At 53.5% G+C, this 21,411-nt stretch overlaps 5 protein-coding genes across 5 annotated transcripts; 3 read left to right on the top strand and 2 right to left on the bottom strand.

Annotated features, from left to right (window-relative positions):
• Positions 1-9,235: 9,235 nt before the first annotated feature.
• CCOS01_02266 (uncharacterized protein) lies at positions 9,236-9,583 on the top strand (the record flags this gene model as incomplete). Its single annotated transcript, XM_060450458.1, has 1 exon — positions 9,236-9,583. One exon carries the CDS (start codon positions 9,236-9,238, stop codon positions 9,581-9,583), a length of 348 nt encoding a protein of 115 aa, XP_060319108.1.
• Positions 9,584-10,453: 870 nt separating this feature from the next.
• On the bottom strand, positions 10,454-11,095 carry CCOS01_02265 (uncharacterized protein; the record flags this gene model as incomplete). Its single annotated transcript, XM_060450457.1, has 3 exons — positions 10,454-10,876; positions 10,909-10,946; positions 11,017-11,095. Coding segments are annotated over 3 exons (540 nt in total), but the record flags the coding sequence as incomplete, so codon positions are not given.
• A 1,215-nt stretch (positions 11,096-12,310) lies between these two features.
• CCOS01_02264 (uncharacterized protein) lies at positions 12,311-13,817 on the top strand (the record flags this gene model as incomplete). The annotated part of the gene is made up of 2 exons (XM_060450456.1): positions 12,311-13,633; positions 13,686-13,817. 2 exons carry the CDS (start codon positions 12,311-12,313, stop codon positions 13,815-13,817), a joined length of 1,455 nt encoding a protein of 484 aa, XP_060319106.1.
• Positions 13,818-13,944: 127 nt separating this feature from the next.
• On the top strand, positions 13,945-14,328 carry CCOS01_02263 (uncharacterized protein; the record flags this gene model as incomplete). The annotated part of the gene is made up of 1 exon (XM_060450455.1): positions 13,945-14,328. The coding sequence occupies one exon, from the start codon at positions 13,945-13,947 to the stop codon at positions 14,326-14,328; it is 384 nt and encodes a 127-aa protein (XP_060319105.1).
• Positions 14,329-18,461: 4,133 nt separating this feature from the next.
• CCOS01_02262 (uncharacterized protein) lies at positions 18,462-19,929 on the bottom strand (the record flags this gene model as incomplete). Its single annotated transcript, XM_060450454.1, has 2 exons — positions 18,462-19,539; positions 19,610-19,929. Coding segments are annotated over 2 exons (1,398 nt in total), but the record flags the coding sequence as incomplete, so codon positions are not given.
• Between the last annotated feature and the right edge of the window lie 1,482 nt (positions 19,930-21,411).

Raw genomic sequence — 21,411 nt, 5'->3', positions numbered from 1 at the left:
TTCGATATAACAAGAGACTGGTGACATCTTTGGAAACGCCTTTAGCCTAGGTCCTCGATGGATCATCGCAAATCTCGCCTCAACGCCTTTAATATCCCGTGAATTAGAGCATCCCATTCCCTGTAACATGTTTCCAATGCGACAACGTTATATGAAAGAGGTCGTCTCATTTCTTCCACAAATCTTCGCGCAGCCATCGATGCGACCAGTGAAGACTACAGCGTGACACCCACAATCGCATCTTCATGCTGGTGTCTCCGAGACTTTGACCTGAAATGAATGTGAGCTCTCGTCTTCTGGATCAATCTGATGCCTTACAACCTCTGTGTCATTTGACTGTGGTCCAAATGTGTCAATATGGGAAGACCCAGGTACGGTCTTGTCAACCTGGGAGTTGAAGCTCATTCGGCAGAGGTAGTTCAGGACAAGACAGACTGTAGTTTCATTCCCCTCACAGATGATTCTCATGCTCCGGCTTCCTTGAAGACAAAAGAGACAAACCCAGTCCCATCGTGTTCCTCCTCTATCCAGACAAGTCTAATGACGCCAAGCAACCATTGGGTTGCAGGCTTTCAAAGCCAATTTTTCTTTCCAGATCAACATACACCAGCCTGTCTCTTGAATAAGAACGTCGAATTTGTCGTCTTCCCTTTTTGGTTTCAACCTCACACTGGCTCGGAAAGACTCCACTAGCCGCCTAGGTTCCAGCGTTCGCGGAAACTGGAACGCCGTTATGAAGTCGCCAGGGATGGAAGATGACATCCCTAGGAGAATTCACGCTCCCATGGCTTCGCCATGACGGAATACGGTGAGCAACCAAGTCGGAATCGGGTATATATGTACTAGATGCGTTTGAGACTGAGAGAATACCGCAGTGAGCCCATTCTTGGGAAGTGATATCACCAAGAACTGGCGTCTTATTTGGAAGAAACCATTGACGTATATTTCTACTACGTCTATTCTATGGCTGTTAGCTCTGACTTTGCAAGCACGATGCAAAAGCTGACGTTCTCTGGTCTTGTCAATGTGTCTCTAGATTCGAGCCAGATCAATCAGGTTCTTCTCTGTCAAGATTTTGGCAGGACCTACACTCACCATTGATGCTGTTGGATAAGTAGACCTGGACACGGACAAACTAGAACAATTCAGCTACGACCAGCGGGCAAGACGGCAGATTACCGAGAGAAAGTCAGTGGACGCGGGTGAAGGCACATCGAACATCAATGTGTCTCTGTACTACCTGACCAACTACTCCAGCTTCAGCGGCGTCTACTTCAATTTCAACACACGTCTCATTTCTGATTTCGGAGTATGAAACGCCTACTTTTCTCGCATTCAAAGACGATGAAATACAAATCCAGGGAACGAGACTAGTTGAAGAATAAATATATTCATCCTGGATGAGAAGCGCTCTTCATGATGCTGTCGGCCTCGGCGGGCGGATAAGTACGAAGTGGGAAGGCTTTTTCAAGTTCGCTATGGAGATCTGGTTCTGGTTCCTACGATACGGTGCTGGCTAGTTTTTCTCTTCCCTGATGGAGCTTGTAGCGTCGAGCTCGGAAATCTCTTAAGCAGTTGTAAGATCTAATGGTATAGTCAGACTATTGTAAGCTACGGCACGATGACAGATGTGATTTAATCTCACAGAGAGGTCACATCCTGTACGAAATATGAGAGTCTAATTTCGGAACGCCCCCTTCGACAAAATCCATGAAACCCATGACCTAGACTTATGTTCGCAAAACAAACAGGCTCTTCAAGTTGTTTTCTCGTCGGAAAAGGGGTAGAGAAGTCTGCTTGGAGCCATATAGCTGGGTCCATGCAGCTCACTTGGCTCATTGGTATCCGTCAACAATCATAATCATAACACAGCACGTCAAGCCATTTTGTTTCTCCTCAACATTGGAACTCCTACGAAGTTATTCTTCCCATCCATCAATCGCATTGATTTTGGAATACACGTAAAAGAGACGATCAACAGCCAAAAGGCAACATCCTTCGGTGTCCAGGACGATGAACATAAGAAGCTCCGATTATATATCAACCATCTTCCTTTCAGACACCTGGATGTTGTATAAGTACCAGAGACATGAAGATCTGAGGGGTGGCTCTGCCAGTTCTTCCGTTGATGAAGATAAACTTATTGTTCACTTTCATTGTTCCAGGACTATAAAATATCAGACCACACTGATCATAAACCAGCTGGGTCAGTCGAGACATGTACCACCGCTCCCACGTACGCCAACAATTCCGACTTCTTGCCACATACTTTTAAGCAAAGAAAAATGAAGTCTAGGCGTGGCTGACTCTGAGCTCACACCAATACCATATCCCTCAGCAGCACAGGTCAAGACCTGATCCGCAGTTCAAAAGGGATGGGCTGGCGCGCACCTCGTTTTGTTTCCTGTCCATGACGATGAGGAATATACTAGCCGCACCCGATGCAGCTGAGAACGAAAGAATGTACGGCACCTGCACCTCACCTCACCTCACTCACCGACTCACTCACTTAGAGGACTCACAGTGTCTCAGCACACCAACCACAAAGCTTACCAAAACTACAAGGTCTCACCTCAGCTCCAGCCGAGTTCAAGGCAGCCTGATACCTACCTAGCCTTCTGAACGAGTCGCCCGTCCGTTGCCACACACACTGTTGAGAAACGTTGCATGTTTTTGATCCCTCCTTCGTCATATCTGTCTACAGGAGGACCAAGAGAAATCCGCATTCGCCCGAGAGCAACCCATTCCAAACTCGACAAGCGAGAGTCGAGGCTCAGGAGACGGGATATTGAGACAATGTGAAGAACAGGATAAGCTTTAGCCGAACCCAATCACCAGCGCTCTCTGTTCTCGCGTGCATGGCGCCATGGCACTCATGAGAACTGATATAAAAGATGAGACAGGCATTTTATATCTGAAAGGCGGAATGACCTATTCAAAGATAGCCGCCAATTCAACCCCCCCTCCCCCTGAAGTAACTTTTGGCCTGCCACGTGCTGAAATTGTAGGTATCCAAAGCACACCGAATGACAAAATTCCGATTATCAAGCATCGGAATCTCTTTTCAACGCACCGAGTTTCGCCACGGGAGGCGACTGCTGGGGGAAAAGGGTGAGCGGAAACGGGACGGACGTTGCGCTCACCGCTCTGTCCCGCCAGCCACCGGCAAACCAACCCCCTGACCGGACCGGTCAGGCCCAGCGGCTTGCGACGGTCCACCTCGTTCGTTCACTGCTCCTTCTGTGGTGACGAAAGAAAAGATAAGAATCAACAAGGGTGAGAAGAGGACACAGGCGCGTGAGATACGGAGCTCTACATGATCGCAGTAGGGCTGACTAGTGAGTCCCGATGAACACCCCAGGTACCCGTGGGGTTGCTGTGGGCACTAAGAAGGGGGAATGGGATGGGGGATGGGATTCTAGGGAAGCTTGGGATGCATCTTCAAGTTGCACCAGACTTTGTGTTGATTAGCTGGAATAGCCAATTGAGCGTGAGGGTGAGACCGTTTGAGCCAATCCCGCCAGATAGCTCCATCGGGACGCGACGACTGGGGTCAGACAAACGACATATCCCTTCTGCAGAGGTCTGTCAAGGAAGAGAGAGAGAGTCTCGAAATCTTGATACCTTGCCGTGTAGGTGGCCAGCCGCGGCACATGCCTCGCCAACAGTTCCGGCTGACGTTTCCGCCGGGCGGCTTGGTGCAGCACTGCAAAGCGGGAGGGTGCCGCCGTATTGGCGACACCAGAACTTATAAAATGCGCCGAACTGCTGGGTAAACGAAACGAGCCACTGAGCTGCGAGCTTGTTTGCACGAGCTTCGCCTGGCTTTACAAGGTGCAGTGAGGTGAGGTGAGGTGGTGTCTACATCACCGCCAATCTGTCGGCTGGGATGTAAGAGGGTATCATAACCTAAGGCTACGTAGGTAGGCTCCGTTGGAACGCACCGGAGGTGGTGACGTTCATGTTCAGGATTTGTTGTCAAACAGATCAACGCACTGTTTCTTCTTGGGACATCCGAGAGACGCATGCTATCTTTCGCGCCAAAGGAGCGCCTGACGCGGGGGTGAGGGCACATGGAGAGATTACGCCGTAGACGAGAAGCCAGTTCCGGCATACACTGACTGAGCCTAGCCAGAGCACGAGTGGAAAAGTGATTTGTTCTTGGCACCAATACCAGGGCATCCTCCTGGTTCATCCCCGCGCGGCGTCTACTCGCTCGCCTACGCCTGAGATGGGTCGATTGTTGTGGTCTGCGGACTTTCGGTTGAGTGTGGAACTCAAGGTTGTGTCGTCCGGCCACTTGCCCCGGTTTCCAGTTTCCCCGAATGGACGGTGCCAAGCCTTTTCCAGGAAGGAGTAAGTGAATTAACCGCTCGAGGCCGTGGAACTCTGTCGAGACGGTGAGGGGAAGTCGTCCTGGTGCTGGTGCTGGTGCTGCAGACTGCAGCAGCTACTGCTCATGGGATGAAATGAGAGCTGCAAGGCCAAGCCAAGCAAGCCGAGCCGGGTAGGATGAGGAGCCTGGGGCAGAGGTCCGCAATTAAGAGGCCGCCAGCTGCAGCTATCCCATGCTTATTGTTCGTTCTGCAGAGTCGTGCAGACACCCAACTCAACCTCACATGCCGTCAGGTAAGTAGGTATATGAGAGGCAGGGCCGGCAACCACAGAGAGGCTTGGCAGAAATGGGTGTGAAGGGCAGAGAGTGAGAGAGAGAGAGCTCTGACCTCCGAGGCCGTTGATGGTTGGACAGCTTTGCAACTAACATGGCTGCTGTAGCTAGGAGAGAACCAAAGTGATACCCGACGCGTTTGGTTGAGCTAGTCTGCAGGTCACCCGGAGACTGGATCAAGCAGACGAGTATCGAATCAAGTCTTAGTGTGAGCCAATGAGGAAAGCCGAGAGTTGCGCCAGTCCCCAGAGAAGAGGCACAGAAACGGGCGCGGCCACAGCATCGGAGAGACGAGTCGAATTGAGTTATTGCAGGTACTATGTGAGTAGTCAATGAGGGGGCTGAAAGACATGGACTGGAAATGCCTCATAGCGGAAAGACAAAAGGCAGGAGTGGAGTGTTGAGTGTTGTGTGTTGTGGTCGCGTTGTCCAAGTGGTGGCAGGATCATGTCTGTACGAACAAGTAGGTACTATTGTCTGCCTGCCTGCTTGCGTGTGTCTCTGTTCGCAAGTGAAGCCATAAGACGGCAGCGAGGGACCGGGGGAAGGGGGGCAGAATGTACCGCCTTAGCGAGAGCAAGATGGCCCATGGGCAATAAGATGATGCGAGCGTACCGGTAATTTGGAACGGGTACTGGCAGGTTCGTCTTGTGTTGACATGTCTCTGATTGCTCGTGTCTGCCGCATGTCCGACTAGAGTACTGGCAGAGTGCGGCGGCACCACTGCATGCACCAGGCGAAAGGGGATGGCTCATGGCGCATGGGCCGCAACAACCATGTGGGCTCACGGAGGTGATTTGCGGAGAGGTACGGAGACATCTTTGACGACTTTATCAGCACGGATAAGAGGCACCAAACCGAGGCTCTTGGAGGCTTGGAGGCAGGGCGTCGGTGTTGTAGACCAATCCCCTGGGTTATTCAGGTAAGTCTGCAGACGGCAAGGCCTGGGGGCGCTTCAACTGGGTCTCACCTGAGTGTTTTGAACCGCAACCCCAAGTGAAGTGTATCTGGGGATGACAAAAGAAGAGCGGGAGAAAGAGGGTTGAGGCTGGTTGGACTTATGGAACACTGGCATGGAGTTGCAGGGTGCCAGAGCCTTGAGGGTGGGAGTTGCGGATGTCGGCGGCGAGGAAGCGGAGCGTTAATGGCGAGGAATGGGGAAGACAGTTGATAGCGAGCCAATGGTGTGGACGAAGAAGAATGGGGAGACAATGAGCTCATTGCTGAGAATGAGATTATGAGATGGAGGATGAGAAGGCAAGGAGTGGGTGCCAAGAAACGTTACACAAGTGCATGGGGGCTCCATGGTTTGTGTGGTTGCGCAGTTCAAGACAAACCCGAAAGCCTCCTACCTTAGTCTCAAGACTGAGAGTCACACGACCTGGGGTGATGGAGGATGGGAGAAGGAAGGGCGGCGTGTTGTTGAGACGGCAAGGACTACGCTGCGTGCAGCAGCGGCTAACAAGTAGTTAAGCACATACGGCCAACGACTTCCCAGCGAGTAGGAGGGAGATTTGGAGATGCGAGAGGGTTCAGGGTACGAACGGTGCAGTCGGGGAGACAGGTAGCGAAAGGGAAAAGCCGAGATTCAATGCGGTCTGGTTGGGAGGCTCCACATGATTGGAGAAGCGGCGGTTCCCATTTCCCAATTTCGAGATTTGAATGTTGTGGTCATTGTCATCAGTACGGATGGTCATGATCTTCCATCTCTCACGTCTCTGTAATATGAGGTAACTACGTATTTAAAGTACAAGGCAGGTGAAAGGCAAGAACAGACAAGGGGGACATCTTCAGAGCCAGACCGGACTAAATACGCAGAAAAGCCAAGACTGTAAACGAGAGGAATTAATACTGCGTACTGCGGTAGATGAGTAAGAAAGGACGGGATAAACAATGAAGAGAAACATGCCAACAAGGCCATAGCATTGTACAAGGGGTAAAGTTTAGAAAAATAAAAATAAAAAGGAAGGGGAGACTTTCTCGCTCTGGGGCCGATGAAGAATGGAGAACAACGGAATACCTACTATGAGGTACATAGGCAGAGGATAGAACGGAGAACGGTGCGGTACCACTTGCCGGCTTGGTATTTCCTGGGCCTTGCTTACTTTGGTCTGCAAGTACTTATCCCGCACCTGCAAACGTCATCGGCTTGCGCAGGCACTGTGCGGGGGAAGCATGCGGCTAATATCATTTGACAGTATGGCGCTTGTCGCGATACTGGGCGTCTGCAGGAAAGAGGACCTGCCTTTAACACAGAAAGCCACGTACTCGAGTACCTACGCAGTGCCTTTCTTACTCTTTTCCCGTACCTACCTTAGGTTCTTTGCACTGCAGACGTACCTAGAGACGTTCTTCTTCTTTTCACCTTTTTTTTTTTTTTTTTTTTTTTCCGTCGCCATTTCTCATTTCCCCCTTCTCGACTTTTTACCTCACACAAACTCTGAAGTACCGAAATAAGCCGAGCTGAGGGGCGAGAAATGGAGAGAGAAAAATCACAAAACAGAAAGCAATACAAGAAAAAAAAAAGACAATAGGCCAACAGTACAAAAATTTGCCGGCCAATCGCTCTCACCAATTGCCCATGCATTCAGAACCAACGAAACACACACGGAACCTTCTCTCTGTCTCTCCCTCTCACACAAATCCCATCAAGCTTCTTCTGCGAATCCTGTCACACGCCATGAGGTCGTCCAAGACCTTCCAAGACTTGCACACAGTCCACACGACGGCCCTTGTCCACCCTGTGCAGACCCCGTCTTGGCCTTCGACTTTAAGGCTCTAACCCTGCGAAGCGAACCCCTCCAAAGTGCACCAACAGGGCTCAGAAAGATGCTGTGTGGGTGCTCACTCGCCGATGCCCCTCCGGCTTTGGCCCGCAGTCGCATCTTGAATCTCACATTCCCTCGCGCCAGGACGCAGCCAGCCATGCCCTGTCCACTGCCGTTCGCAAAGCCGCTTTTCTCTTTGCAGATGTCGTCTTGGCGGGTCCCGATTCGACCACACAAGGGCTGAACTTCCTGCACGGCACCGCCCTGCCTTCCATGTCATCGATCAAACCGCACAGCAAAATCCGGGAAGCTTGACTTTCCATGCCCTTTGACACATGTGCCCCTACACTACGGATTCGCGCTACGCACTACACACAACATCCCAGACAATGTGGTCATTGAGTCGCGACGGCCGCTAAGCCGGCGTCCACGGCAGACGGCTCCTCCAGCTGTTGACCTTACCTCGCAAGCCCGCACCAAGGTACGCACGCACGCCAGGGACAATTATGCCAACTGGCACGGCATCTTTGCGCTTGCCTTCTCTTCAATCGGAAATTGATAAGCTGCCTCGCTGGCAATGCCGCCCTCGAGCCAGGCGAAGGGCCTGCTTGGAGGAATGATCGGTGCCTTTCTACGTAATGACACGACGACCATCGCCACAAGCCGACTCCATCCGCTGCAGCAAGCTCCTGGCAGCTGGCAGGGGCCGTAGGGCTTCGTCCAATTTTGGTTCAAAGTACGGAGTATCTAAGTTTTGCAGCGCTGTCAGCAGACACTGTTGCTTATGTCAGGCTCTTCTCTCGCAAGCTGCGGGTTATCGAAGACGGTCACCACCGCAGGCCGCGGGTCTTTGCTACGAGGTGGCCGCGGGCAATGAGTGAGCGCCAGACGCGGGCGTTCCGCTGTGTCTAATACAAAGCACCTCACGTATTCCGTACCTGAGCCTGGCCAATGCACAACTACAATCGCGCTCTGGAGATGGCCGAGATGGTTATTGAATTCGAAGACGACGTACCGGAGCCAGCCAAGCAACGTCTTGACCACAAAGCGGATACCAATACACAAGACTGACAAACCCAAGAGTAATAAATCGTTCAGCCTAGGTAAAACGGGCATGTTTGTTAGTCAAGGACAAGTCACCCCTTGACCGGCGCGTCCCTGGTCTGCACCTTGCCCCAGACCAAAAATGCATACTCTGGTTCTCCATTCATAGGCTTTCCGGCAGCCGAATGGTCCAGTCGGCGGACTGGTGTTGTGGGCAGAAGCCCCCGTCACCCCGTCACCCCGTTCCGTGGCTCAACTAGTCGATTTGCAGCACCAAAGACGAGACACTGTGGACGGAGCTCGACTTGGCCAGAGAGGCAGACATGGCAGAGAGACCCTCAGGGCTGCGCGTCTTGCATGTCGTTTACCTGATCCCGCCATTTCCATCGGTCATGTACGGAAGCGCCGTTCCTGAGGGATCCTCATCGGAACCCACGTCAAGGATCCCGAAGTCTCGTTGAACCTTGTAGGTAGACAAAGGTCTTGGGTTCTTGCAAGTTGTGCCTCTCGTACCCTAACCTGACCTAACCTTATCTTTGTGTCTCTGCCCACGCCTGGTCCACTCATCAGAGACCCCGTCCGATGCAGCTACGTTATTGTTACTGCATCTGTCGCCTGCCTGCTTCCCGCTCTGTATCCGCACTGCGCATGGCGGTGGTGGTTGTGGTGGGTTTCCCACCCGAGTGACAGATGGACGGACTTTTTTCTCTCTCTGTTATTATGGAGATGGACTAACCAACACTGGCTGCCATTGATGTATCCGTACCTGTTTCTAGTGTTAGTCTGGGTAAGTAGCTATTTGGTTGTCAGCAACCCATTTTGTATCTTTGTCTCTTGCCTCGGTACATATTTGAGCGTTTTCTTTCGCATCAAAGACAGACTCTGGCTCAACAACTCAGCCCTGCCCCTGTTCACTGCCCCGGTCACCCAAACTGAGGGATCGGGTAGTCTCCGTCGAAATGGGAAACGAATACGCCACATTCTAGAAAAAAAGAGGAAAAAAAAAACCGAAATGATAAACCTACCAGACACTCACACTTTGCGAGCACACTTTGCGAGTGGGAAAAGTTTTTCTGTCATGCCCTTGATATCACTCACTTGATTATTAGTAGCCCCTTGATCCATCGGAGGCTAGACCAAATCGTAACAGCAACGGCCGGGTGGGCAAGGTGCCGTTCGGAGCAAAATTGGGAAACTTGACAGACTAGTTAGAATCCCTCCAAACTGTTACAGTAATAAGTAGCAAAAAGGTGACAAGAAAGGCGACTGATGGGGATTGCCGACTGCCGCTTACAAGCGAGTTCAGGAGGCATCTCTCCACACGAACGGCGAATAAACCACCTTGAAGCCAAAAGCAGTTCACGCGCCACCTTTGCAGTCATCTTCCACCAACTTTACCACAATCAGGGCCGAACCAAGGAGACAACCTGGAAGACGAAAGTCCTTGTCTATGTGCGAGGCAACTGCCAACTTGTACAGTGGGCTGGCGCAGTTCTTGGCCAAGGCAATTCGAAAGTGCTAGAGCCTAGGCCGCCCGTACAGCTGTCGCAATTCGGACCTTCGCACTCTCCTTTCCATTTGCTCTTGGTAATCCATAGTACCAGTGTACCACAGTTTACAGGCGGGCTACAAGTGACATTAAGGACTGGACTGGATTACCAAAGAGGTGTGTAATTTCGGCCTTGTTCCATCGAGGACCACACACGGCAGTCAGTCACACCGACCACGGGTCCGCGACTGGTCTGGTGCCGAGCAGTAGTAAATGGAAGTAGGCCAGACTTTCCTGCCACCCTTTTCACGACGGGGAGGCAGAGCAGGCAAGCCGCGAAGACAGGAAAAGGGCAGTCAAGTCGTGGGGGGATTTTGCTGACAGATCAAAGTTCGGTTTAGGCGGTGACTGCTGACCAGCAAGCACAGCAACAGCAACAACAACGAGAACAAGCCTTTTTCCAGCCCTCCTCCCTGGAACAGCTTATTGCTCCTCTAAGTCGTGTTGAACATGGTACCTGGCTCGTCGTACAGTCGTGCTGAGTAGCTTTGTATCGGTACATTTGTACGGCGTAGGAACCTGGAAGCTCTCGACCGGCCCCGACACACTCACTTCGCTTACACCGCCCACCCGCCGCCCGCGGCCTGTTGTGTTGGTTTTTTTTTCCCTCAGCAAAAGCGACACCACCCACTCGACGGCGACGCAAAGCAAAGCAGCAATAATAACCTGGCAGTACTTGTCAATCACCCCGATTACCTGCTTGGAGCTAACAGCATTGCCAGTACCTAGAGCGGTACCAGTACCAGTACCAGTACCAGTACCAGCGCAGTGGAGGGAGTGGAGGATCCCAGGTCTCGAGTCTCCAGTTCTCAAAAGTCTCCATTCTGCTGCTTCCCGCCCATCTGCTTTCTGCAGGCCGTGGCTAGTACCTTCCTTACCTTAGCTTTCACAGCTTCAGTAAGGTCAGGTACCTTAGCTCACGGTATCCGTACCAAGTAGACTTCACTTCCCAGCTCACTCATCTCACCTCACCTCTCAACTCTCACCTCCGGCCCTGGGTAGTCGTGGTCCTCGCCAGTCCACTCGGAGCCCGTCTGCATTCTGCCCTGAGGTCTCCAATTCCTCAACTGTACCGAGCTGCAGGGCAATCCAATCTTTCCCTCGTTAGGCCCCACCTTGACCCTACTTTACCTCAAAAGACGCTACACATCCTACGCTACCTTGCTCTACTTACACCAGGCCACCACCTACGCAGTACTCACTAACACCACATGCCCGGCTGTCGCAACCTGCCTGTCCCGCTGTATTTTTTTGCTCTCCCCTCCACTCCCCCTTGACTTCCACTTCTTACCCCCTCTCACCTCCGTCCCCTCCCAATTTCTTTGGTATTATCGACTGCTCGCTCGCCCGCCGCCCGCCCGCCTACGCGTTGTCTGCCACCAGACCGCTACCCGCCGCCGCTGTCGCCTGCTGGGGCCAGACTTTTTTTTTCTTTCGCTTTCTCGCTCCGACCGCCTCTGCTCAGGTTTCCATTCCTGTAGTCCCCCTCTCTCTCTCTCTCACTCACACACACACACACCTACATAATCCTCTAATCCCTACGCCCATCCCATCTTCTTCGTCTCATTACCTTCCCTTCCGACTTCTTCTCTCTAAAACTTTGAATACCACCTACAGCACCCCCCCCCCTTTCACTCCCACCTTTCACCACGGGGACAAAATTAGAAAGAAAAGGGGGTTGAAACAGGTCTGCTATTTTGTCCGCCCTGCGAGTCACGTCTACTTGGGCCCGAGCCCTCCCACTGCGCCGAGGCGTTCTTTGCGCCACAGCGAGCCCTTTTTTCCCTTGTCAGACCCGAGCCTTGACACTCGACGGCACTCCCGAGTCTTACTCGGCCCAACTCGACTCGACTCGACTCGACCAGACCAGACAGGCCAAAGACTTACTTGAGTCGCAGACTTTACCCCCACCACCACTACCAGCCAATTCTGCATAACCTGCCGCTGCTGCCCCTCCAGCAGCCCGCCCTGCTGTGCATAGCTGTTCATTCTTGCCAGCTGCACTGCACCCACGCTTCCCTTGCGGCTGACACCCATCTGCGGCCTATCTGCGTCACCGATAGCCGGAACCAAGAGAGACAACAGCCACACAAGGGGAAAAGAAAAAGAAGGACAGACCAAGAAAGAGGCGATAGGTCATCCGCCGTCGGTTCGCTCGCTTTCGCGTATATACCGCCTCCGTCCCGTCTACCCTTTCTCTCTACCACCAGGGCCCCTCCGAACGAACCTTCACCCACCAAACAAACCTGCTGCGCGCTCATGCCTTCCGCATCCCCCGCTATGGCGAGCCCAACAACCGCCTCGGCGGCCAGTTCCAAACCTTCCTCAGTCAAGTCTGACGGCAAAAAATCGCCGCGTTTGACCCCGCAAAATGGCCAGTCCCTCACCAACGGCAATTCGTCCCACGAGGCCCTGCCGAAACCTGCCGAGAAACCCTCCATGAAGGACAAGCTCACGCGCATGTTCTCGACCAAAGACGTCAGCCGAAACGCTATTGAGGTCCCCCATCGACCCCGCGGCTCCAGCTTTAATGGCAGCGACAAGCCCCAACCTCCCAGCAGGAAACCCTCTACCACCACCGCAGAGAAAGTCCCCGAGAAACCAGCCAGCAAACCCGCAAAACCTCCCGTAAAAGACCTTCATCGATTCATGGCGAGCCCGGACTTGCAAGGTGGCCACGAGCACCACCTCAAGTCAAGTCGCAGGCAGGAGAAGCTCTCCGACATGTGGCGTACCCTCATCGGCAAGAAGCAAGAGCACGCCGAAAACGACCTGTCGCTCGTCTCTAACTGGGTCGACACGCTCAAGGCCGAGAAGGAGGATATGGCTGGTGACAGGAAGAACGGCCCAAACGCAACGACCACTCTTGTAGAAAAGTACGGAAAATGTCAGGAGGTTGTAGGCCGTGGTGCCTTTGGAATCGTCAGGATATCCCACAAGAAGGTCGAGAATGGAGTAGAAAGACTTTTCGCCGTCAAGGAATTCCGCCGTCGCCCAGAGGAGACGGAGAAGAAGTACAGCAAGCGACTGACTGCCGAATTTTGCATTTCCTCGTCGTTGCGTCACCCCAACGTTATCCACACTCTGGATTTGCTCAAGGACGCCAAGGGAGATTACTGCGAAGTCATGGAGTTCTGCGCCGGTGGTGATTTATACACTCTCGTCCTCTCAGCCGGCAAGTTGGAGGTTCAGGAGGCGGATTGCTACTTCAAGCAGATGATGCGTGGTGTGGAGTACCTCCACGAGATGGGTGTTGCCCACCGTGATCTGAAGCCTGAGAATCTGCTGCTCACTACTCGTGGTGGCTTGAAGATCACAGACTTTGGCAACGGCGAGTGCTTCAGAATGGCCTGGGAGACGGATCCTCACATGGTGTCCGGCCTCTGTGGCTCTGCTCCCTACATTGCGCCCGAGGAGTACACAGACAAGGAATTCGACGCCCGCGCTGTCGATGTCTGGGCCTGTGGTGTCATTTACATGGCCATGCGTACCGGTCGCCACCTTTGGCGCGTTGCCCGCAAAGACGAGGACGAGTTCTATGCTAGATACCTGGAAGGTCGCCGCGATGAGGAGGGCTACGGACCGATTGAGTCCTTGCACAGAGTAAGTCTATCGGATTTGCTTATAGTATCGTCCAGAAACTAACAGTCTTTAGGCGCGCTGTAGGAACGTGATATATTCCATTTTGGATCCTAATCCCACCCGTCGCATTACTGCGTCCCAGGTCCTCAAGTCAGAGTGGGGACGCGAGATCAAGCTCTGCAAGGCTGGTGAAGAGGGCCTTTGAATAACGACTTCGTCTTGGAACTACTTCGGTGGACAGCTTCTTTATTGTCAACAAGACTTTCAACAATTCATTTCAACGGCGGAACAGCAATGACCGGAACTTTCCAACCCGGCACAATGATAGAACAATGCGTCTGCACAGACAGCGTGCGTCAACCGGCGGTCTTTCGACTCCCTCTTTCAGCCTGCTTCGATTCACACCCTTTTACACTTGTTTACCTGACGATTTTACGACACCCCCATGCGACCCTGTTATTGCGAGCATCGGCGTTTGGCGTTTTACCCTCCCATGCTGCTTACACCACAACAACCTACTGTTCAACGTACATATGACACCCCCGTCTTTGGAACGGGGCACCGGCAGAATTACGCTACAGAGCCAGGTCCACTACATCTCTGGGTTGACTTGGCCAGCAGTCCTCAAGCCCCCATGGAACGAAGCTATAATGAGCGACGGATTTAAGATGCGCAAGGGCACTCACGACCTGGAAACGGAAGATGGACTTGGTTGAGCCTCAGGGGAAGAGGCTCGGTGGGATGGTTGAGAACCAGGAGGAATCGGTAAGGACCGGATGCATAGGCCATGATGCATCGGTCTTGGGAACGATGTCTTTGGGAGACTGCATGCGTGTGCGGGCTATGGAACCGATGTGTCCCGCACATTCGCCAGAATCAAATGTTCTGGATTGATCGTGTGGTCTCCCAGCAGCAAACCCTCTAGTCCACTCGCTCTGCTCCTATAGTGAGTGGCTGTATTCTGAGCCAAAGACCTAAAGAAAGAAAAATTTAATGAACAAAGCAAAGAGGAGCGGCATCCTTAGGCGTGATCGTCTCTGTGACTGCTCTTGTCTGTGTGCTCACCACTCTTTGCCATGAATTTTGCTTGGGTCTGGCGGTCTTTGCGACCTGTCCTGGTCACCTGTCCCATGTCCTGGGCACAGGCTGATCCGTGGTAGGAACCACGGAAGCACAGGTCGAATCTATTGCATCACTGGGACACGCAAAGCCGCAGTGCCCTGTTACAGTTTCTACGATGACAGGTGGGCATTACCAGAGAGCCGGGGCGCAGTTATAAAGTTGGTCTACAGCCACATTGCTTGTGTGTTCCTGTCTATACTGAACTCTACTTCTCTACATCACAGCTTGGCAGATGACTTTGCAGCTTTCTGGATGGCCGATGACGAATAACAGGCGAATTGGGGGCAAACATAACATGGGGGCAAAAAAAACATGGGGCCCGTAAACAATTCCCGCGGCTTCAAGATCTGGGAATGGGGCCCGGGCCAGATCTGAGTACCGGGAAGAAGTGGGACCCCGCCATAGGTAATTCCCCATCGAATTGCCTGGGAAAGTTGGGGACTGCCTTTCCGGGCGGCCGGACGCGCGGTGTCCGGTGGCTGTGGAGAACATCCCCCGGCGATGAAGTCATCTTGTTTGCTTTTTTGTCTTTCTTCCTTTTCTTGGATATAACTTTATCTCGACGAACCCGACAGGACCGAACGGACGGGCGCCAACGTTTTTTTTGTGTGCCGGTGTGTGTTGTAAGGTTCCGTCTGAAGGTCCGTATTCTTTTGTCTTGTACCGAACCGAGACTTCCGGGGCAGAAGAAGGGAAAGGGGGGCCGCTGCCGAGTGCAACCTGCGAAAGTTCTTGGCGGGGGACAAAAACCTAAGCCACATGCCCAAGACCGTTCGTCGCTCGCCAAGACCTGACGATCTGGTGAAAGCAGGGCGGACAAGAACGCTTTTTGAACTTGCGATTCTTCCTGTTTCTTGCATCTTGGGTTTGAAGGAAAGTTCTGCTTTTGTCTTCGCCACGGGGGACAAGTAAGTGTCTTGCTTGGAGGGTTCATCATTACACGGTAAGTAGTTCTTACTGTTTCTACCTCTGGGACCCCCCCCCCCCCTTTTGGAAATAGCTTGTCTATTGTCTGGCAGTCTGCCTTCCTTGGCGAGTATCATGCTCAGTCCGCCTTTACAGTACTGGAGGTTTGTTCATTTGCCCTGTTGGGAGCGGTCAGCGCAAGGTAGGCTTCCCGGATTCGACACCGGGGTAAGACTGGGCTGCACTCGCCTGGCCTGGGCACGCGGACCTAGAGCACGAGACGACCCGACTCACACTCACTCACCAAAGGCACATTTAGGCCCTTGAGCTTTCCTGAGCCCAGAGCCTCAACGGAGAGGGGAAAAGCCGACGCAGCAACACCCGCACTTCTCTTACGTTCCATGGGAGAACTGACTGACAGACTTATGACTGGCAGACTGACAGACGGACTCGGATTGAAGAGCAGATTGATGGGCTATCCTGACTGACAGGAATGACCAAACCCATACACCGCCTCTTTCTTCTCAAAGCAAAACCCTACCCCTCCACGACAGAGCCTCCTCCTCCATGGGACAAAGTTGACTCATACCCTAGGCCAGAACGTACGGTTTGTTGTGTAGTCTCTCTTGAACCCGTGGACTGGCCGGCCACCCACCCCGTGGTCAACCGCACTAGAAGATCTGTCCAAGATCTCAGACAGCGTTGTTCGCCTCCGTCCTGCGGCGGGGAATTTGGAGACTAGGTAAGGAAGGTGATGACCAGGCAAAGTATGGTAAGGTAGGTATAGGGTAACGGATAGCGTAGTAGGTAAGCTGGCTAACGCTTCATGCACCGTCGCTACCCCCCTCCCCCTCATTCCGAAGTTGGGTAGACTCAGAATCTCGATAGACTCAACCAGCGTCATCGACCGATCCCTCCCCCTCCACATCAATGATCTGAGGGAAACAAAGCCCCATTCCACTCGCCCGCGTGGCGTATAGTATAGCACCCTCTACCCAGATTCGGCGGTCAGCAAAGCAAGCTCTTTGCTCTTCCCTCCCCCCCAGTCTTTCTTCTTCGAAAGAGAACTACCTAGTAGGCAGAGAATCCTAGTTTCTAGACTAGCCGCCAGCGCTACTTGGAAGCCACTCCCTCGAAGCTCCTAGGACTCAGCTGGCCCTGCTCTACACTACCTACGGTACTACCATCCCAAAAGCCCCCCCCCCCCCCTGGGCCCCCAACACGACAAAGGAAGTACAAAGAAACCCACGGCGCCGGATCCGGCTCGCGGATACCGCCGGAGCCATACTTAGGCCCCCCCTTCTCCTCCCCACCGTAACGACCACCGGAACGGGGCACGAAGGTAGTTCCCAAGCGGGTAGACCTTCTAGTGCACCGCCTTGTACCGCATCCGGAAAGACTGGACCGCACCCCGTGAAAGCCAGGTCTTCTCGAAGGCTTCCACGTGCGCGGAGGGGCCGGCGGGTCCGATAGCAGAATGACCCACACCGTTCCCGGGTCCCGGTTCCGGCGCCGGGGGGGGCACTCGCCGACACCCGGCATGGCGCCGGCAGGGATGGGAGACGGGGGCTGTGGAGACCATGCAGACATCTTCCGGGTGCTCGGCTCTACGCGCTAGAACTCGGCTCGCCGGGTCTATTCATATGTCGAAGGCCGAGCCCCTGTTGCTCGTCTTCCGGCCGGGCTGCCGCTCTGCCTCTGAATGGCTCCGGACTCTTTGTAATGGAGATACGTGAATGTCTTCGTCGCCGGTTCCAAAGCTTTCGTTGTTGCCTTACTCCCATGAAATTCATTTTCTGTATGTCTCATGTGTTCTTCTGCCAGAGTTATAACTCCTGGCTTTCCCTCCTTCAATGTCGTGAAAAAGCTGGGCTCACATCTCGTCATGTTGATAGTGCTGCCCCTTCACATCCACCTCCTGATCTATCCAGTCACAATTCATGTCACATTGCATCCTATCACATCACACATGTCACATCACACACGAGTGAACGATTTGATCTTGAACTAGAATGAAAGCCTCAAGGCCCCTTGTATATGCGTGTCGAATCTTCAGTACCTCTTGCTCCGATATACTTAAAACCAATGCGACAAAAATAGCGCACAGGTTGGTGGCTCCCGAGGTGAGAAGCAGGAAGCATAAAACACAAAAGAGATACGCGCCGAGGATATATCCCTCGACCACCATTCTTTCCCCGTAGCAGACGACCCCAAGATAATACATACAGAGAGGAATCTGCACCCTCTTCTCTGCTCATGAATCTCGTGCCAACCCGTCATTTTCCCGTAAACACCGGTAATAACCACATAAAAATGACAAAGCAAATAAACGCCCCCTGGCGCACATCTTAAGCTTCCAGTGCAAGAATCGAACGTAAAATTCTTCCTCAAACCGTGACTGCCCCTTGGAGAATAGAAGCAAACCAGAGCCGGTAGCGCCAACCGCCTCGTAACCGCCTAGCCGCGCGCGAAAATAGTCCATCGCTTTTCCCTCGAGAAAGCTGAAGTTCGTAATGATCGGTTTCGTTCATTGTTGGAGACGTGCCCAGGAGGAAGCTCTTCGTAGTTGCAGACATTAATCCCTGATTTAAATCCTATCCTGCTGCGATATATATTTTTTACTTCCTCTTCCTCCGACTGGAGGAGAGAAGCAAGGAGAGTCACAGTGGACGTGACACTCCTTCAAACTCATGCAAGCTAGCCGAGATTGAATCGACGAAAGGGCGGGGCCGGATCCCGCAGGAAATCGAAACCTACGAGTGAGACGCAATTGGCCTACTCGTTGAAGTGGAAGAATCGAACAAAGATGACAAAAGACTCTCTAAGAGTGGAAAAGGTCCCAGGCTCTGGCGCAGAGCTGCATGAACTCCTCGCGCTTTTGCCTTTGGCTCTCGGGGCTGTCCCGACCGGCGCCGAATGGTCCTCTTCGCTGGGGGGGAGGGCCATGGCCCAATGGTGGGCTGCCGTCCTCGTACTCGGCACGGGTGCGGCGCCTGCTTGCGCTGCGGCTGGGATCAGCGGCTCTGCTTCCCGGGGCAGGAGACGGAGGCGTAGGAGGCTGGTGAGCGTTTCCGTAGTGTACGATCTTAGGGAGCAGCTCGGGGCGACCACCGGCAATCTCGTGCTGTGCCTCTTCCGCTGACTTGTACTCTCTGGCACGTCCGGAAGTAGGGGGGCCATGCTGCATCTGAGGGGGGTGGCCAGGTGATGCCATGGGGGGACGGCTGGTCTGGGGGTACAAAGAGGTGGGAGCATTGTCGGGGTGGCCAGAAACCTGTCCAAAGACATCACTGATGGGCGGGAGACGGTTGTTTGTCTGGTTGGCAGGGACGTGGTGGATGTGAGAAGTGTTGGAGAGAGTGTTTGGCTGGTTTGTAATGTGACGAGACAGCGGTGCAGGATGCTGGCGGCCAGTGAAGGAGTGTCCCAAGGGGGCCGACTGGATGACACGCTCGTTGGCAAAAGACTCAGCGGAGGGCGGCAGGATGGAGAGCTGGGCTTTGTTCCTGCGAGACAGGCCGGGGGTCTTTGCTGCGAACTGAGACACAGGGTCCTTTCCAGAGGTGTCAGGGCCATCGCCCTTCGCGGATTGCTGCTGCATTCTCTGCTCGATGATCATGCGTTGCTGGTCCCTCACACTCATGCTGCGCTGGAGCTGTTCCTTCATGATGGGGTCCTGGGTAACGAACCCGGGCGAGAGGCAGGCAAGGCCGACCTCCTGGATGCCCAAGTTGTCCCTAGCAGTCATGGGCCTAGCAGTGCCGGGAGTGTTGGAGCCCGGGTGTGCCCCCTTGTTGGACAGGTCGAGTTTGCGTGGCCTGTGACGGGTCGTCGGCAAGTCGGGGGAGTTGGGTTCTTTTTTCACGACGATCTTTGGTGCACCGCTGGCATGTCTCGCGCTGGAAGGGAAGATAGAGTCAATTGACTGCGGTTGCGAGGTGATAGGATGGACGTGGAGATGCAACTTACGCGCTGGGAGGAGATGACTTGGGAGCTTGGGCGGCACCCCTAGGGCTGCCGCTGCCTGACCGATGCGCCGTCGCATTGGGAGTTCCAGTTGGTGCAAGAGGTCTTTGTTGTGCAGGCGAAGAAGCGCCGTGCTGTGCGGAAGACGCGGGAGCGAGGTCGGAAGGGAACGACGGTCTGTCGTGAGGGGCCGGAGAGGGAGCCATTGCGATCGCTGTGCTCATAGTTGCTGTTGGTAGGTTGGGAGGAATGAAGCGAGAAAAAAGGAGACGGGTCGGGTTGGGTTGCTGCTGCTGCACCCGACACGCCTGTTTGCTGTATGGTCTGCAAAAGGAGCCTCACTTGGCTTGACGATTGCCGATATGCAAGTTCGGAGAATGAAAAACCCGTGCAGAATTGATCGAGATGCAACGAGTCGTTGGTAAATTAGTAAGAGGGCGAATTGGCGATGTCGTCAAACGCTGGGTGATTGAGATGCGCGATTCTCCCTTGCTCGATGCTCCAGTTTTAAATGGGTCGAGATGGATGGAGTTGTCGACGTCTGACTTTTGACGAGGAGGTGCGCGACTGCAACTCTTTCTGTGTCAGAGGATTGGGGTCGCCAAGGCCGAAGCGAGAGGACTCGACTTTAAGTCGGTTTTTTTGGTTTGTCGGCTAAGGTAGACTTGGTGGCAGTGACTTTGGTGAGTAGTCAGTGGACGACTCTTTGTCCTTGTTTTTCTTGCCCTTTCTTGCGAAGCGCGAAGTCGCAGCAATTGACGCTTCGAGCTTGCGCTTTGAGCTTTACGAGAATGGCCGAGAGCGGGCTGGGGGAGGAATTAGCCTGGCGGGTTGTGGGTGCACTGGGCGGTGGTGGAGGTGATGGTGTGGTGCCTCTAAAGGTAAGGCCTCTAAAGGTCAAGGTACCGTAGCTGATTGCTGCTGGGCCGTGAAAAGTCGGAGCGTGGGTAGACGGAAAGCGGCTTGGTCTGGCTGACTAGGTGAGAGATGGCGGCGGGACGGAACAATCCGAAATGTTGTAGGAATAAGAAAAGAGACAGAGCTGCTTGCTGCTGCTTTTGCTGCTTTTTTGCTGGCTGGCTGGCCGCTCTTGAATTGAGACGGACTGCGACGGGGAGGAGCTGGAGCTGTGGAATGCGCAGCGGCCGATTGTGTGCCCAAAATTAGTGGTGCCTAGGAAAGGTTGTCGGCACGGATTGACTGATTGACAAAAGACAATGGGGTCGACCAGGTCGGCTCGTGTGTCAGGTGGTGTCCAGAAAAGTGAGCAGATCAGTCTCAGATCGAATCAGGGCCCGCGGGGGGTTTAGTTGGCGGAAAAGTATTTTCTGTCTTTCTCTTTTCTCGAGTCAACCGAATGGGTAGGTAGATAGATGCCCAATGTTGAGTTTTGGTTTGCGGAAGAGGGTATATGGTCGTATTAATTAGTTGGCGCGAGACGGAGTCGACTACGGGGTGGAAGCTGGTAGTAAAAGTAGTAGCGTAAGGTCCGTCGGGTCGTCAGGTCAAATCAACGAAAGAAGAAGGTTGTGGTTTGTTTTGTTTGAGAAAAAAGCGAGAGACTTGGTCTGCGACGTCGGGAGGAGAAAAGGCCAGGCGCGGGGGGGTTTTGAGAAACCGGTAAAAGGAGGAGAGGGGGGTTATCGGGGAAGGAGAAATAGAAGAAGAAGAATGGACGGGGTGAAGAAGGTTGGGAAGAGAAGCGAGCGCTGGACGAGACGAGGGTTACAAAACAGAAGTTGAAAAGGATGGAGGGGAGGGGGTGGTGTTTAAAGCAAGCGTCGAGACACCTCCAGGCTCAGGCT

Source organism: Colletotrichum costaricense (assembly GCF_030867565.1).
Source record: "Colletotrichum costaricense strain IMI 309622 chromosome Unknown Scaffold_2.1, whole genome shotgun sequence".
Lineage (NCBI taxonomy): Eukaryota > Fungi > Ascomycota > Sordariomycetes > Glomerellales > Glomerellaceae > Colletotrichum > Colletotrichum costaricense.
Note: the sequence above shows the minus strand (reverse complement) of the source record. Positions and strands in the feature narration are given on the sequence as shown.